General features: G+C 42.2%; 1 protein-coding gene across 1 annotated transcript; it reads right to left on the reverse strand.

Annotated features, from left to right (window-relative positions):
• Nucleotides 1-6,174: 6,174 nt before the first annotated feature.
• Nucleotides 6,175-14,292, reverse strand: srrt (serrate RNA effector molecule homolog (Arabidopsis)). The gene is made up of 20 exons (XM_053485503.1): nt 14,223-14,292; nt 13,447-13,571; nt 13,035-13,163; nt 12,808-12,954; nt 12,490-12,678; nt 10,528-10,697; nt 10,252-10,439; nt 10,009-10,116; nt 9,702-9,930; nt 9,457-9,620; nt 9,252-9,313; nt 9,062-9,140; nt 8,565-8,747; nt 8,308-8,478; nt 8,007-8,160; nt 7,694-7,887; nt 7,444-7,600; nt 6,787-6,882; nt 6,602-6,704; nt 6,175-6,434 (listed from the first exon to the last, which is right to left on the reverse strand). The coding sequence occupies exons 2-20, from the start codon at nt 13,563-13,565 to the stop codon at nt 6,359-6,361; spliced, it is 2,718 nt and encodes a 905-aa protein (XP_053341478.1). The 5' UTR covers nt 13,566-13,571; nt 14,223-14,292; the 3' UTR covers nt 6,175-6,358.
• Nucleotides 14,293-17,199: the final 2,907 nt, after the last annotated feature.

Consider the following 17,199-nt stretch of genomic DNA (forward strand, 5'->3'; position numbering starts at 1 on the left):
GCACAGGTGAGAAAATAATTTATAGTCAGTAGTTAAGAAGTAGACATTTGAGATTGGGACAAACCTGAGTCTATATTTTTATAGACAGAACATTTACTGTAATCTCTGGACATTTTATTTAGTCGTTATATATTAATTGAAATAGTCTGAATTCAAAGCTTCTAATTTCAACTTCTCACTTTACAGACCCGAAGAGGAAACTGATTTTCTCTTCCAGGTTTTTCCTGACCTCTTTCAAAGAGTGTACATTATAGCCAGGGATATGGAGTGGAACTCCAAACCTTCAGTGAATAAAATTTTGTCCGCCTGGTGACTTTGCAGAGCTGCAGAGGTGGTGGTACAGGTCTGCTTTTGTCTAGGAGATTTCCACCCCCCCCCCCCCTTCTGTCTCATCTCATCATTACAATTTCAAGCTGTTAAGGTAACCTCTCCAGCAATTAACCTCAACATTATGCATTTACCACCTACCTCCTGGTCACGCTTCTTCCCAAGGCCCAAAACAACACCTTCAGGTGATTAGAGCCAATCTAAAAAGATACATCAAGAAGGCTTAAGAGGCCTACAAGAGTATGATTGAGGACCACTTCACCAACAACAACCCATGGAAGGTTTGTCAGGGTATTCAGTAATTTACCGATTAAAAGACCAGCAACTTTCTTCAATTTTTATGATGTGACAACAGCAGAGTAAAGGTGCTGAGGGAATGTGCAGACCAGTTCTCTGTGCTCTTTACAAAGATCTTAAATCTTTCTGTCCAAATCCAGCATACCACCCTGCCTGAAGTCTGTTCCTATCATTCCTCAGCTGAAACAAACGTTAACTGCGGCCTCAGTGATTACGGTCCAAATAAACACTCACTGAATGTTAGGAACTGTGCCGTACGTACACTCACATCTACACAATTTACATTCTTAACTGCACATTACTACACATTTATTTATGCCAACTGCAATATCTGTACATAAGACATAATAGCTATTCAGCAAACAAATGTGTGATACTGTCACGTGTCATATCTCAGTCTTTATCGAATTATTTCTTTTTATTGTTATATTTATGGTTAAAGGGAATACGCTTGCCAGGTTACACTGCCCTCTTGTTTTCTCCTTCTCACTGACATTTGAATTCAAATTCAAATTCAAAAAAATTTTTTTTTGTCACATACACAGTCATACACAGTACAATATGCAGTAAAATGCTTTAGACAACTGTCGTGACCTTAAAATAAAAGACTATGAAATAGAAAAATAAATATAAAAAGGAAAACAGAAGGTAAATTTAACTAAGAAAAAATTAAATAAAATATAGAATTAAAATAAAATAACATAACATAACTGAACAGTACAAAATATGCAATAAAAGAGACATATATGAAAAATATAGAAAAATAAGAGACAGCTGTACTGTACAGGACCAAATATACAATATAAGAAACATATATGAAAAATATGGTAAATACAAAATAAGAACAGCTGTGCAATACAAAGATATAGAATTAAGGACTATGTGTGGGAATGAGGTTGAATATAAATTGAGTATAAATAGAAATGTCATGGATTTAAAGTGTTTAAAGTGACTGTGCATCCGGGTAACAGAGTGTCCAGGGGGTGTGCAAATATACTTGAGATATTTAAAGTGACTTGTGATAATTTAACTTAACTAATGTCCACAAATGTGCAGGTGTGCAGTGGCCACTAGTGTAAGTGAATGTCCAGAATGTCCAGAGTGAGAGCAAAAACCATGTGTGTGGATGTGCAAAATGGATCAGTCCTGTGTGGTGTACTGATCAAGAGACCGTATCGCCTGCGGAAAGAAACTCCTCCTCAGTCTCTCTGTACTGGTCTTCAGGGAGCGGAATCACTTTCCTGACCTCAATTTAACAGCTGATCTTCCACACACACTTCACACCTCTGATCATCACCTGTTATCCTTCACCTTTCTTATCCTGCTTAAAATCATCCATTTCTACCATCTCTTTTACCTACAGAACCCTCCACTCCGTTTCTCCTACCTCTGTGTTCCTCTGTGTGTGTGTGTGTGTGTGTGTGTGTGTGTGTTACAGTAAAAACAGCACTAAGCAGCAGTACTCACTGACTGTTACTAAATGTAAATGAAGTTTTGTAAATGAGTGAGTTATTTATTAGCCACTGCAGTAATGGCTCATATGAAGTTCACTGTATTGTACTGTTTTCCCAGTTTTTCTACCTCACTCCTCTTGTTTCTAAATCTTCTTTACTGTCTAATACTTGCACTTTACAATTTTTTTTACTTTTTTAATTGAGACTGGTTTAAATTTAAATAAAAGCTGGAGCTCCCGTGTGACGGCCCTGTGGTTTACCCAACATGAGGATATATTTAAGTTTTATTTCTATAGTATTGTACGTTAAGAAAATATACTAAAATGTTTGCTGAAATTAGAGGGGTGTACTTAATTTTGTGAGTGGGTGTAGTTAAGCATGATGTTGTATTGTGTTATAATAAACCAGGGACGGATTACGGACCGGGCCAGCGGGGCCGCTGCCCAGGGGCCCCTGGGGTGCAGGGGTTGGTTCTTTCAGGGGGGGGGGGGGGGGGGGGGCGCCCTGCTATAGGAACTTTAAAGGGAAATGGGTGCATGGGAGCCTACTTTTAGAAGGCCCTCCTATTATGGTCCTGGTTTCGGGCTACCAGGGGGTCCTAGGGAGGATGGTGGCTTTGGGGGCTTTTAGAGGGCCCTCTGATTATGAGAGCCTTACTAGGAGGCCCTAGGGAGGAGGGTGTAGTGTACCTTTAGAGGGCCATCTGATTACAAGGGCCCCTACCATGGCTTCTGGGGGGAGGGGAGGGGGGCGTGTTAACAGCCTTACAGAAGGCCCTCTGACTAGGGAGCGGGAGCATGATGGGATGGAGGCGGTTAACCTGCCCGCTGAGTGGCCCCCAGACAAGTGTAATAACTCCCAGGGCTGTAGTGAAGGCTAAACGCAAATAAACATGGTTTACCCACCTTTGAAATTTCAGAATTAGAGTTTACCCACTTCTCAATTGATCTAAATGCACATCATAGTATAGTTTATGCACAAAATGTGATCACAGAATTCGTAGTTCACCCCTGATCACTCCGTTCTGTACATATGGACAGCTAACGACAACATTAACTGTAGCTACGAAGTTTTAAGGTAGGACAATAGGTTTCATTTATCATTTGCCCACCGTGGCTGTAGTTGGCAAGAAATTTACAGCACATATTATTTCGACCGCATCATATTTCTTGTTTGTTGCACCTTATACCATCAGCAGATTTATACATGTCAACTTGCATCTGGCAAGCTAACGCCCGGCCACCTTTCAACTGCATGAGCGCACTTCTCCACAACGTTCTGACAACCCACGTGTAAACCTGCTGTTTATCTTAGTTATTGGTTTATTAAATATGACACGGGTGGGTAGTATTTGCGATTTCGCTTACTTTAGCATTTCATTCTGTTGGTTTCCTCAAATTTATTTGTTCCTGGCCCTGCGCATGATATGACTGCCCCCTAGCTACGAGGATGTAATTGTCTTCTTTGGGAAAGCTGCAAAGCAACAAATGCAGATGGTACATGGCATTTTGGTTTACTTTTATAGACATTTCCATTTCTATTAGCCTTCTGGATAATTCAAACAAATAATGTTTGTTATGGTACGATCGGGTTGTGCTAAGTTGCTACCTGTCTCTATAAACAGAGATGGGTAACCTGGTGCTAACATTAACGTGAGGTAATGGCATTAGGCTGTACTGATTATAATTTGAGATTTACCTTACTGTAGCGAAGTAAAAAGCGGCAAAAGATAGTTTTGTCACCGTCATTTTGCTAGTTTGGACCCACAAGTGGCATGATGACGTAGCAACTAGCCATCCCAGACAATGCTGGCGGTTTTTTTTTTAGGGGAGGGGCCCTCGCGAACGTTTTGCCCAGGGGCCCACACAACCCATAATCCGTCCCTGTAATTAACACAGCACAGAGTAGCAGCACTACTGTACTGAACTGTTTATGGTTGAAATGACAATAAAACCTACTTGACTTGACTACGTGACATTACTAACCAGTTTTTTTCCAATGGTTTGGTTTCCTGGCTGGTTTTGGATTCCAGTAGTAGCTGAAGCTTCTGTGTGAAAGCAATTTACTTTAATCGTTAAAAAGTATCTGTGTTTGTAATGACATTAAAAAATGCATATTTAGCACAAAATAAGGTATGTATAGTCACTTACAGAATTACTTTGTATTAACAGTGGAGAGGATTATGTCCTGCATCATGAGGACACTCAGCGTTATTGGGTTACAGTATCCTGAGCAGAACCAATATATTTTTCCTATAGTTTACCAAACTTTAGTGGAAAGAAATTATTACATAAAAAAAAGGGGGGGGCGGGAGCTTTCTGTTTTTGGATGAAATCTGTCTCATTGCGTGCGTCTGATCCCTCCATCCTCATGTTCTGAAATTCTGTATTCGACCTCATGCTGTAAAACACATGCAGGATTTAGGGCTCCTCATTTTTCTTCATATTTATAATTTATTCCATGTTTTGATGCTGGAAATTCAGATGCCCTAAAGACTGATTTAATTTCTATACCTTAAAGATATTAAATGACGTTTTACCTAGTAAAAAATCTCATCTTTATGTAATTAATACAAATAAAAATACAAAGCAACTTTACATTTCTGTAATAATTGCTTAACATTTACACATGGATGAACGTTTGGTCAAAACATAACCAATAACACTGCTGCTGAAAACACACACAAACACACATTTTATTTAATTCATGTTTCACTCATACACAACCTTATAACCTAATGTATTTTAATAGTTTACAATTACACATTCTGCGATCAGTATATATTTCTATTTGTATTTTATTTTTAACATTTTTATCATATTTAACAATCCCATTTTTATTTAATTTTTTTATTGAAAATTCTATCTTTAGGTTAATTCTACCCTTCTAGTGCAATTTTCCTTTTACTGTACTGAAATCTTTCTATTTTCTTTTCATTTTACGACACAGAAAGTCATATAAGCATTTCACTGTCTCGTCACACAGTGTATGGTTGGGTTTGGTTAAAAAAAATTTTTTTAAAACCAACTGGAAACATATTCAGAATTTTGGTTTAATTTGTTTGGTTTGTTTAATTCAAACTTATAACTACACAATTTTAGTTTTCGCTTCGGTTACAAATTCAACAGAATTTAGGTGTCTTGTACTTATTCATGGCAAAATTTCATTAAAAGGACCTGAAACAATATATTCCAACTCCATCCCCTTTAGCATTCTTGAACACCATAACTACACAGGAGACATGTAGTTACATTCATTACATGTCAATAGACTTAAGTCTCACAGCAATATAAACATGTTTAAAGAATCTTTAGTTTCCACCTTCATGACCAACCCGACTTATTTATAGCTGCAGAAGCTTCTGTGGAACATCAAGACATCAAGCAGGAGTTCCTTTTCGTTTATACCATGGAGATGTTTTAAGGAACAAAAAAAAAAATTTTTGGTGTAAGAAGTCAAATCAAATAATAGCATCCGTCAGTCTGTAATTCCTAACATCCTAAGAATAAATTAATAATAGATTAGCCTTAGGTAAAGGAGCAGATCTGGGGGACTCATGGACGTAGAGTATTATGGTGAACTGGTATGTTTGGATGCTGTCTTCCCCACTCTTATTGATCACTCAGGTTTGCTGACGGTGAGATGATTGGTTGCTTTACATCTCAGTCCCCCCCCTCATGTCTGTGTTTCCTTCTGGCTCCTCCCTTTTAGTTATGATGTCATAGTTAGTCCTGCCGGAGTCTCTGCTTGCACTCTACAGTTAATATACATTCACATTATACATTATGTGACTGTTCATTTGTGCAATCCCTGTGTTCATGACATACAACTTAACATATTTCCAGAGTGAATTTGAACTGTTTGAGTCAGTGTTGACTTTGTGAAGTCTCTCCTCTTTCGACACGACCCACTGTCTTCATTTCTTTCATTAAAGAATCACGTAACCAGACAACACAAGTAACATCATTTTAAACATTGATTTAATTTTTTGAAAGACCTCTGCTTTGGTCCTAAAACACAACTCTGTGATGTAGGTCGTTAGTTAAACTCGAGATGGTCTCAGGTGAGTGAATAAAGCAGGCAGAGTGAGGCCATGTGCTCCACAATAGGGTTTTATTGAACAAAACAAGGCCTAAATGCAAGGTGTGCTGGGTAACAGTGCTCACTCGCACACTAGGGGGCAGAACAGTAACGGGCGCTTAGAGCTGCAAAAGATTCATTATAATTAAAACGAGAGAGGGGCTGTAAAAATGAAGAAATAAAAAAAAAAATCTGGGCGTCTAAAAGAAGTCCACGTCTTCAGGAGCGTCCAGGTCACGGTACTCGATGATGTTACGAGGATCGCCACGCATCATCCTGAGAAACACCAGGAGCAGGTTACACAAGGGTTTAAGATTAAATAAAAACAATGCCCAATAGTTTATAGATAATTGAGTGTGTGCTGAATGATTTAATAACATTATGAATGCAACATCGGTGTGTATTCTCTGCGTGTGTGAGAGTCAGTCTTGGTAATGACGTACCGGCTGTTTCTGGGTTTCCCCGGATATCCACCCTGTCCACGGAAACTGTCGTAATTCCCTCTTCCTCCGCCACCGTACTGGTTTGGGGGATAAGGAGGACCTGCTTCAGAGAGAACAAAGCAATTATACATCTCATGAAGCTAACGCAGACACAGACAGACACGCACAGACAGACGCGCACACACCTCCGTAGCCCATCACTGGAGGTCTGGGCTGCCCAAATCCCAGCAAGCCTTGAGGACCCTGAGGGTGGAAAGGAGGACCACCAGGAGACATCACACCTGCAGAGAGAGACAGAGATCTGATTGGCTGAGAGCAGCAGCAATATTGGTGTTATTAAAGTATTTTACTCTGATAAATTACTCCTGACTGTACCCAAAACCGACTGAAAGCTCTGGGTGATCAGGCTCTCTCTGTGGCTGCACCCAAATTGTGGAATGACCCACCCGTGACCACTCATGAGGCCACATCACTGAGCGTGTTCAAATCCCATCTGATAACTCAGGTTTTTTGGGGGGCATTTAAATAAACATGATGATCATTTTTTACAATTTGTTTAGACTAAAAATGTGTGATGTGATTATCATTTGTCTCTTTTTATATTATTTTATTATTTCATTTTAACTATGGAAGTATTTTGGGGCATGTGATCATTAGCATTGTTCTAATAACGATCAGATTTTACACTCGTCTGCTTTTCATGTTACAGTCAGAGTTACAAGTCACATCATCTGCAACTCTATAAACATTCTGACATTCTAAAACTCATCAGTTTTCTTAAATTTTAACTGCTTGACGTCAGACAAGTGTTTGTGTGTGTGTGTGTGTGCGCGTTTTCTAACCCGGAGTGGGGCCTGGGGGGGGCAGAGGCTTGATCTCGGGGATGGAGGGTCTTTTGGCGTCCATCAGGAAGTTGTTGAAGAACTCCACCTCCTTCTTCACCTCCTCGATCTTGTCTCCGTGTTTGTTTAGGATGTGCTTCCTTACAAACTCCGGGCCCTGAGCAGTGTACGTACACACATATTAACTCGATATATAAAACACACAGCAGGGCATGTGGACGTTGCGGCGTCTCGTGGTGGGAGGACGCACCTTGAACTTCTTGCCGCTGAGAGGACACAGCCACTTGTCCTTGCCGAGCTCCTGCGTGTTCGCAGACACAAACTTCTCCACTTCCTGTTCCGGATCTTTCCGACCCATTTTGAGGGCTTCCTCCTCAGACAGAGTTTCCTTTACGCTGAAAAGGGGACTGAGCTTGTCCTCGAACGTCTTCTGCCAGTCACTCACTTTATAAAATAAATAAGTAAATAAAAATGACTATTTATAGGAAATACTCTGAAGAACTGTAACAAGATAACTGTTTGATGCAGCAGTATGTGTGTGCGTGGGGGGGCGGGGAGCTCACCCTCACGGTGTGTGATTCGGTTTGGAGGAATCGGGCCTCGGACGTGGATGATCCCACAGCGGTTGGGCATCTCGTCCTCGCTCGTGTATTCACACATGTTGTAATAATCTATAGAATGAACGATACGCAGATAGAAGAGCAGACGATCCAACACCTGGAACACACACACACACACGATTAGATTCTGTTACACAGTTAATGTAAATAAAGCACAGTCGGGTGAACACACAGTATCTGAGTGTTATCTGTACTCTAACCTTATTACACCACCCGGGGGGGGCAAAGCGTGCAGGTGTCTCACCTTGACCAGTTTCTCGTCTCTCTCCACGGTGAACTCTGTGGGATTGCCATCTTTGTTCCCGTCCTCTGAGTCAACTCCGCCCACATTGCCCAGTAGCTCCTCCTCCTCTGCGCTCACTTCCTCAATTAGGTAATCTGTGATGTTTTTCAGGAGGGGGTTCTGGGACGGGAGCTTCACACGAACAAACAATGAACATTACAGAAAGTGTTCTACTAAGTCTATAGGACCATACCCGTGTGTGTGTGTGCATGTCTCACCTCCGAGGTGTGTGCGTCTCCGTGGCCCCACAGCCCCTCCCTCTCGTCCAAGGCGTGTATAAGTTTAGCTGCCAGCTTGATGTCGTTTCTAAGAACCTGTTTATGCTGCGTGATGCCGTTAATGTTCCTCACACGCCGAGCCAAATCCCGATTCACTCCGGGAGCTAACTCACAGTCACGCAGCTACACACACACACACAGCAGTGAGGGGAAATGAGGATGTGTGAATAAAGAAAAACAGAATACTTAAAATAAAACTAATTGTTCCTTCTTTTTTTTTTTTAATAGTGATAATCAGGAGAAAAAAAAAAAAAAGGTTTTAGCTGACCTAAGCCAAACTTCTTGGTGTTTAATATATAGAAAAAATAAATAAAACTAACTTCTGATCAGAGGCCTGAGGGGGCGGAGCCATGTGGAATGGCTTTTCATTCGTGCTTTATATTAAAGAGGTGAGAATGAAAAATAAATAAAGAGAAGACGGAGGTGTAATCACTCACACGGATGTTCTGTAGGCTCCAGCAGATCTCTTTGATAGTGACGCTGCGGTCAAAGGTCACCCAGCAACGCCTGAAAAATCTAATGCACACACCAACTTTAAAACTAAACTGCCTTAAAGGAAAAAATGTCCATCTTTTTTTTTTTTTTTTTTTTTAAACAAGGTGTGAGCGCCGTGTGTGTGTGTCTTACCTGCGCTCTGGTTGTGGCTCAGACAAACACACACGCATAAATCCAGGAAAACGGCGACACAACTGAGGAGACACACACACACACACAGTTATTACCAGTTATACCTCCAGGTGTGAGTGTTGGTAGTTTTGGTTCAGAATAAAGACTAGGTATAATGAATCTAATCTAAAGGGTTAATGATGTAATTAGTTAATGAGCGACTGACAGCGACGATCTCCGCTTTAGAGATGGAGGGTGCGATGCTCCTCATGAACAGCGAGCAGGTCATGTGCAGCGGCCGAGGTTTAGGAGGCTGATCGTCCTTCACTTTCTTCTCCTCCTTCTCTTTCTCTCGTTCGCTCTGCTTCTCTTCCTTTCGCCCCTTCGTGTCTGCCACACACACACACACGGTTCAGCAGTTTGTCCAAAGATCTGACAGAGCAGTACAGAGAACAGAGGTGCCATACTGACCTTCACCCTCCTCTTCCTCTTCCTCCTCCTTCTCCTCTCCTTCTTCGTTCCCCCCGTCCCCCTCTCCGCCTGCCTCTCCGTCTGGCTCACCCTCCCCTTCTGCCTCCCTCTCCGCAGGTTTCTCTGAGCAGTGAGAGTTTGAGTCGGAGTCGGATTCTGACTCGCTCTCTGAGGCGCTCGCCTCGTCCTCGCTGTCTCCACTGTGCTTCCTCTTCCTCTTCTTACTCAGCTAGAGAGAAAGAGAGAGGGATATAAACAAACCAATACAGACACAGACAGACCACATTCTTTGGACAGACAGTCAAACCTTCTTTGGCGGTGAAATCTCCTCAGGTGTTGTTTCTTTATCAGGTTTTCTTTCTTCATCTCCTGCTTCACCATCTACATCCTTCATCCCAACATCTCCACTCTCTCCCTACATACAAACAGCTCTGTGAGAGACAGTTCCTGCGCATTTACACCATCAGAAGCCTCTGCTTGTCCCTGTGACTGCACTAGTTGGTAGTCGTCTGTTTTTCTCCCCCGTGTAGGACGTCCTGATGAGACTCACCTCCTTGTTTTCCTTCTCAGTGGACGGTTTGCGCTCGCTCTCCGCTCCTCTGTTCTCGCCTTCACGTTTCTGGTTTTCGGACGGCGGGCCTCCAGACAACAATCTCTCTCTCTCCTCCTCCTCGTCCAGCGGCTGCTGCTCCAGGATGCGCAGATCATTCTCCGTTCCTCCCTCCATTTTTATCACAGCTAAACAAAACACGTATAATTTGTTAAGGCCTGATACACACATGAGGAGATGTGAAGCGGTTTTCTAATGTGAGCAGTCGTCTCTCACCCGCGTCCAGGATCTTTAAGATCTGTGGTGCGCGATCGATGTCCATGGAGATGTTCTCGAACCAGCTGTTCTCCATTAAATACTGAAATGAACCCAGACGGTTCTGCAGAGCGGCGTGAGCCTCGGCCTTCCTCTTCCCCGACTCGTCAGGGTGGTACTTAGAGCGAAACCTAGAGTGAGAGAGAAATAAAGTAAGGAAGGAGAGAGAGAAAGAGAGAGAGGAGGTGGAGAGTGTTAACAGAGAATGTCTTAAACATTAAGGCTTCTTTCTCATTATCTTTAAAAAATTAAATAAAAAAAAACTATAAATTTCAGTTACATCACTTCCTATTTCTACCACTGTTTGTATGGTGTGTGCGTGCGTGTGTGTGTGTGTGTGTACACAATACTCTTCACTCTCCTCTCACACAGTGACTAAGCCATGATAAAATTAAAGAGTACCACTCACCACAGCTACAGGGAGAAACACACAGACAGACAGACAGAGAACAAACAAAACATTTAACAAATCTGCATGGTTTTGTCTCAAACATGTTTCTATAAATTTACCTGCAGGTTTAACTGGCAGTATTACCACACAAACAGACAGAGACGTCTCCTCGGGTGTGTACGCGCACGTGTGTGTGAAAACACACACGGTTTCTGCACGCTTGCCATTTCAATTCCCGTATATCAAAAAATAAAAAATAAAAAAAAGGGAGGTGAGACAGACGGGGAGGTGTGTGCGCAGATCTGTCTGACTAAAGCCCTGAGACTGGTTCTCTAAAGCAGCTGCATTGTGCGCAGTGCGAGCCCTGACTCTCTAACACACGGCCTCCTGCGGCGCTCCGCACAGACTCGTACTCGTCTTCTGAAAAACCTTGCCGTGGAAGAAGGGAAGAAGCAATTTGGTTTGTTAATTGTTGATTTAAAAAAAAAAAATAAAAAAAAAAATAAGAACTGAAAATGAAACGAAGCATGACATCTGCTTAAGGAGAGAAGAATAATTATCATCCTGTGAAGAAACGGTGCAGGAAAATAAACAACAATCACCACACTGGATCCTTGCTGGGACGGCGTTAGCTTCTGCCTTCCCGAGTTCGGTGCTCTGACTGGGTCAGTAGTGTTGATCAAGTCTTTATACCTACAGCTCTGATATAAGCGCAGGATTATATCCACGCGCATTCGATCTGGTGTGTTATGGTTTCCATAGCAGCTGCTCATTCACGGGGAGGCGTAATCGTTAAACACACTGGACGCAATAAATAATTGGTCAAAATTAAAGCGTTAAAAGAAATGTATTAAGAGAATTGTATAACAATTTTGAGAAAGTGCTCAAGTGTCCACCACAAGAGGGCGCACCCACATTATGAAATCTTATTAAATGTGCGTTTGTTTAAACCATTTCTGCTTCTTTAGCATCACATTAATTAACCAGCCGTGCTGCTATACTGCTAGAACTGTTTCAATAAAACAAAAAAAAAGATCAATCAAGTATTGATTGCGTGTGTGTGTTTATGTATCAGCTTAAAAATGCAAAGTCCTTCAATGTGTGTGTGAGAGAAAGAGAGAGGGGGGAGAAGACATCAGTGGAAGGAGTCTCCAGTGTGAGCACTGTGTAACAATCAGGGATAAAGCTGGTACTGTACTCTTCAGGACAGTGAAGTTGACATGATGCTAGTTTTCTCTCATTAATATAAAAGGGCGGGGTTTACGAGTGACTGTGCGGGGAATGAGTGTTTATAGCCGCTAACTACAACCGTCCTGACCCAGACAGTCTGTAATTTTCAGGTCCACTTCCTATCCGGTGACCCAACGCCGTCCCAGTAAGGCTTAACATGCAGTTCAGAGGCTTTTCATAGACACTAACACATAGTAGCTCCTCCTCTCCTCCTGCAGTATTAAATCCCTCACTCATTCCTCTGAAGCATGTTCCATGCACTGTTAAACACACACACACACATCAGTCACTCCAGCTCGTACCACTCTTCTCCTTTGTGAGCGAGGAAGAACTCCTGCATCTGCTGCCGTCTAAAGTCGATCTTGTACTCATTGTAGCGTTTCACTGACTCCGTCTCGTCCACGGAGTCGTCCAGGGACAGCAAGAACTCTTTGAAGGTCTTCATCACGGGCGGAGGCGGTCCCAGGTCAAGGTCATGGATGTTCCCCAACCTGCAGAGGCGACACACACGAGTTTAATAATCTGCTCATACACACATACAGCAGTATCATAATCATCACCACAACCATTAATATTGTTCACAACACCTATATTGTAAAATAACTACACAGTGCCCTCACCTGGCCTGGATGGGAATTGCATGGTGCGGCTGCATGAGGTGAATTTCGGGGTGACCCCAGGGCTGTGGGGGGGCGTAACTCGGTCCTCCACCTCCTCCATAACCCAGATCGTACCCTCCGTGATACGGGTCTCCACCATGATCATCCCTGAGAAGGCAAATAACACCGCGTCAGGGAAGGTTACAGAAGAAAAGCTAAGTGTGTGTAATAACGATGTGCGTCGCTACCAGTCTCTCCTCATGCGCTTCTGCTGCGGGCTCATGTCATGTCGAGGGGGTGAAAACCTCTCTCTCCGTCCTCTCTCATACTCGCGGTACTCGCCACGGCTGCGCCTCTCTCTCCCGCGGTCCCACTCTCTGGCCGACGGCCGCCAGTTCACCACAAACACAACACATACAAAATAAAGACCAGGCAGGAACACGACACACAGACTACAGCACTCTCAAGACAGGAGTCGTGTCACTGATTGACACACTGATTATCTTTAGATCTATATGTATAAAAAGTGTGATACAATGAGGAGTGTAGAATCATCAGGTCATGACTGAGGTCAGTGTATGTGTATGAAAGAGAGTGAGAGAAAGTAAGGGAGGTCGCATCCTGAGGTTATAATGCTGGTGTTGTTTCCCAGGTGCTCACCGATCGCTCCAGTCGTCTCTGCGCCGGTCTTCTCGTTCTCGAGACCGATCGTAGTCGCTTCTCTCCCGGCGGAATTTGTCTCTGCGCCGACGATCGTACTCATCATCACTGTCTGCCATGTCTCTCTGTCAGTCACACAGAGACACAAAATCACATCAAACACACACGGGGGAGAACAAAGCATCATACAATGACACTTCACAAAAATAATATCACTACTGATTCCCCATCACCACCTAGTGGACACACAGTGTAACTTCATCCGCAAACAGTAAGAAACTCTCTCTATCGCCCGCTTTTATTCCTTTATGCATTAGTGCATTAAACTGTTTGTCAAATTTGCTCCCTTTTTATTTTATTAAACTCCACTGTACATTCAGTGCACTTGCTTTAAACCCTACTGCACGTCTGGAGGAGGAAACGTCACAGAGCTAATGGAGGAAGCTAATGAAAGAAACACCTAAAAAAGAAACGTAAAACGCCACAAATAAATATCTACAATTATTCTGTATTCAACTTATTTGACTTAATTGTAAAATGGATTCGAATGCACGTTATAATGAAAGCCGTTTGCTAATCAGCGCACCCGAGCTAGCATACTCCATAGGCTAGTACAATAATGCTAGCAAGCTAACAGGCTAATACCACACAAGCCTTACTCGATTTTAATATTTGCTTTAAATAGCGAAACTCAAATTTGTCTAAATATGATAACTTCTTCAAACATGAGGAAATGATTAATTAGAAACATAATAAATAACATATTTTAAAGCAACCTTTGTTATGAACTCTCAGTAAAATCCCGCCACCCACGGGCTCCTTCAAGAAAAGCAGAATTCCCGGATGTACAGCTCTTCTTCTTCGGTTTCTTGGCAGGTTTTAAGCGGTTGTTGAGCCAGAGAGGCTGCACTACCGCCACCTATTACATTGGAGTGTACATTTGCGTTGGAAAAGAAATAACCGGCGTCACTGAATTAGGTTCAACGAAATAACACACACACACACACACACACACACATATATATAAGTAAATATATTATTTTATATATATATAAAATTGCCAGTAGTGTGTGAATGAGTGTGTGAGTGGATTGGCCCCTGTCCAGGTTGTACCCCGTCTCGTGCCCTAAGTCTCCGGGGAGAGGCCCCGCCCCTCGTGACCCTGAATAAAGGATAGAGAGTATAAAGGATGAGTAAGAGTAAGATCTTGTATGATTTGTTTGATCTTTATACAGCTTTTAAAGAAAAATATTATTTTTATTTGTTGTTCACTTTTCTAATTATTTCTGTATGTTTTTGTGTTTGTATTTTGTTATTTCTCATTTCTATACCACAAATAACCAGGGAGAAGTTATTGTATATGATATTGTGTGACTACAGCTTGATTTACAAAGTGCTGGACTTTGCTGAATTTATTAATTTTCAGTATAAATACTTAAACATAAAAAAATCTTATATGGTAATATAAATAAATAAAAGAATAAATTTATTTTAATTAATTTAATTTATCGATGTATTGCAAGTTAACGCTAGCGGTTCTCCTGCAGTATCTTCACTGCCCACTATTGGCTCACGGTGTGAAATAAACCACAAATACACAAAATCACATCAAATGTGGAAACGTGAATAAAACTACAATACATTTAACACAAAAATATCGCAGTGTATAAAATTTATGAAAGAAAGCAGGAAGCAAACAAAGTGAAATACTCTAGAAGTGCAAAACTGAAACGCGTGAACCGCCATTTCGGATCTGTGTGAGTTAAGTATGAGCTCCACGTAGAGCCATAATGGAGGATTTCTGCTTAACAGTGACTGGCGCTGAATGATTTAATCAGGATTAGCTGAGGTGGTGAGGTAGTGAGGTAGTGAGGTAGTAAGGTACTGAGGTGGTGAGGTAGTGAGGTAGTGAGGTAGTAAGGTACTGAGGTAGTGAGGTAGTGAGGTAGTGCTCACAGAATCCAGTGTTATTCAAATAAACAAAGCCAAGGACTACCATCAGATGTTTTTCTGTTTAATGTCACCTCAGTGTAGAGGTAATGATTTACATATTTGTGTTTTTTTTTGCCAGTGTTTGAGCTGCGTGTGAACATCATCTGAGCGTAAATACACATTATTACCAGCAGGGGGGTCAGAACACACGGCACAGAGGCAGCGGTGTCTAGGTGTCACTTATCACCAGTGTTGGGTGTAACTTGTTACAAAGTAACGTGTTAGAGTACTTGGATTAATTTTTTGATGTAGTGAGGAATCTAACGCGTTCGGTCGCCTTTTAAGTCCTCAGTTATTTAGTTATTTTTAAAAAAATGTAATCTGTTATTCAGGCAATGTATGTCATCTGTGAGCCAGACAGCAGTCATTCCCAATCTGTTAGTGTGTGTGTGTGTGTGTGTGTGTGTGTGTGTGTGTGTGTGTGTGAAAGTCGTCCTACAAACCCCGCCCCCAATAACCCGCGGTTTGACTGTGAGAGGACCAACGCGCGGAAAAATGGAAACCTAATCACAGCGCCAAAACTTGCGGCCACCGCACGAAACCGCATAGGTGATAGAGGGGTATTAGTAGGTGAGAGAGGGGTATTAGTAGGTGAGACGGGGGTATTAATAGGTGAGATGGGGGTATTAGTAGGTGAGATAGGGGGATCAGTAGGTGAGACGGGGGTATTAGTAGGTGAGATAGGGGGATCAGTAGGTGAGACGGGGGTATTAGTGGGTGAGATAGGGGTATTAGTGGGTGAGATGGGGGGATCAGTAGGTGAGACGGGGGTATTAGTGGGTGAGATAGGGGTATTAGTGGGTGAGATGGGGGTATTAGTAGTTAACAGATTATGGGCTGAACTTCACTGAGTGATGATGGTAGAATAATTATAAAGGTCTCGACTAAAACAACATGCATGAGGAATCACAAAGGAGTTCTAATCAGAAAGTAACGCTGTTATGTAACTGATTACTTTTTAAAAAGTAACATCCCCCAACACTGCTCCTCACTGATGTAACATACAGTATACCCCCCCCCCCACACACACACATACATATAAAAATAAAGATATAGACTCACCTATAGATACATTACATACAATATAATCAGGTGTTAGATTAAATAAACACAGCAATGGCATTTAGGCCTACATGTTATACCCAGACCTCTGTGTGTGTGTGTGTGTGTGTGTGTGCATATTTATGCTGCAGTGTGGTTTCAGGCCCTGTGACATCAGCGACTCGTGCAGGTTATCTGTCTCTCTCTCTCTCACTCACACACACTCTCTCACTCAGGTGGGATCTGGATAAGAAGCTGGCTCAGAGGAAACACTTCCTGGCGGTGAACTGGTTGATCAGTTACAGTAAGTACGCTCAGGCACTGGACGAGTATTACGATAAACAGGTTTGTCCCTCTGCGCACTAAAGCTAAAGAGGTCCTGCAAGAGGAGGAGAACCTGGCTGAGATCATCCAACTCGTTGGCAAGGTGTGTATGTGTATGTGTGTGTGTTTGTATGCACACTATAGAGATTATAGACTTCGGATTGGAACATGGCCATCTATAAATAGACAGAATGTGATTTAAGTCTGTTTAGTGTGGATCTAAACTTAAGGAGTGATTTGAGACACGGAGATGGATGTGTCCCAAATCAGTACACTAGAACACTAGAATCTCCAAGGTGAACAAGTGCCCTAACAGGAGTAACCCTTCAGTCAGAGTGTTCGTGTGTATAAATGGGGACAGGTAAATAAATGGACACACTAGTTTAGTTACACTAT

The sequence above is a fragment of the Clarias gariepinus genome, chromosome 24 (genome assembly GCF_024256425.1).
Source record: "Clarias gariepinus isolate MV-2021 ecotype Netherlands chromosome 24, CGAR_prim_01v2, whole genome shotgun sequence".
Lineage (NCBI taxonomy): Eukaryota > Metazoa > Chordata > Actinopteri > Siluriformes > Clariidae > Clarias > Clarias gariepinus.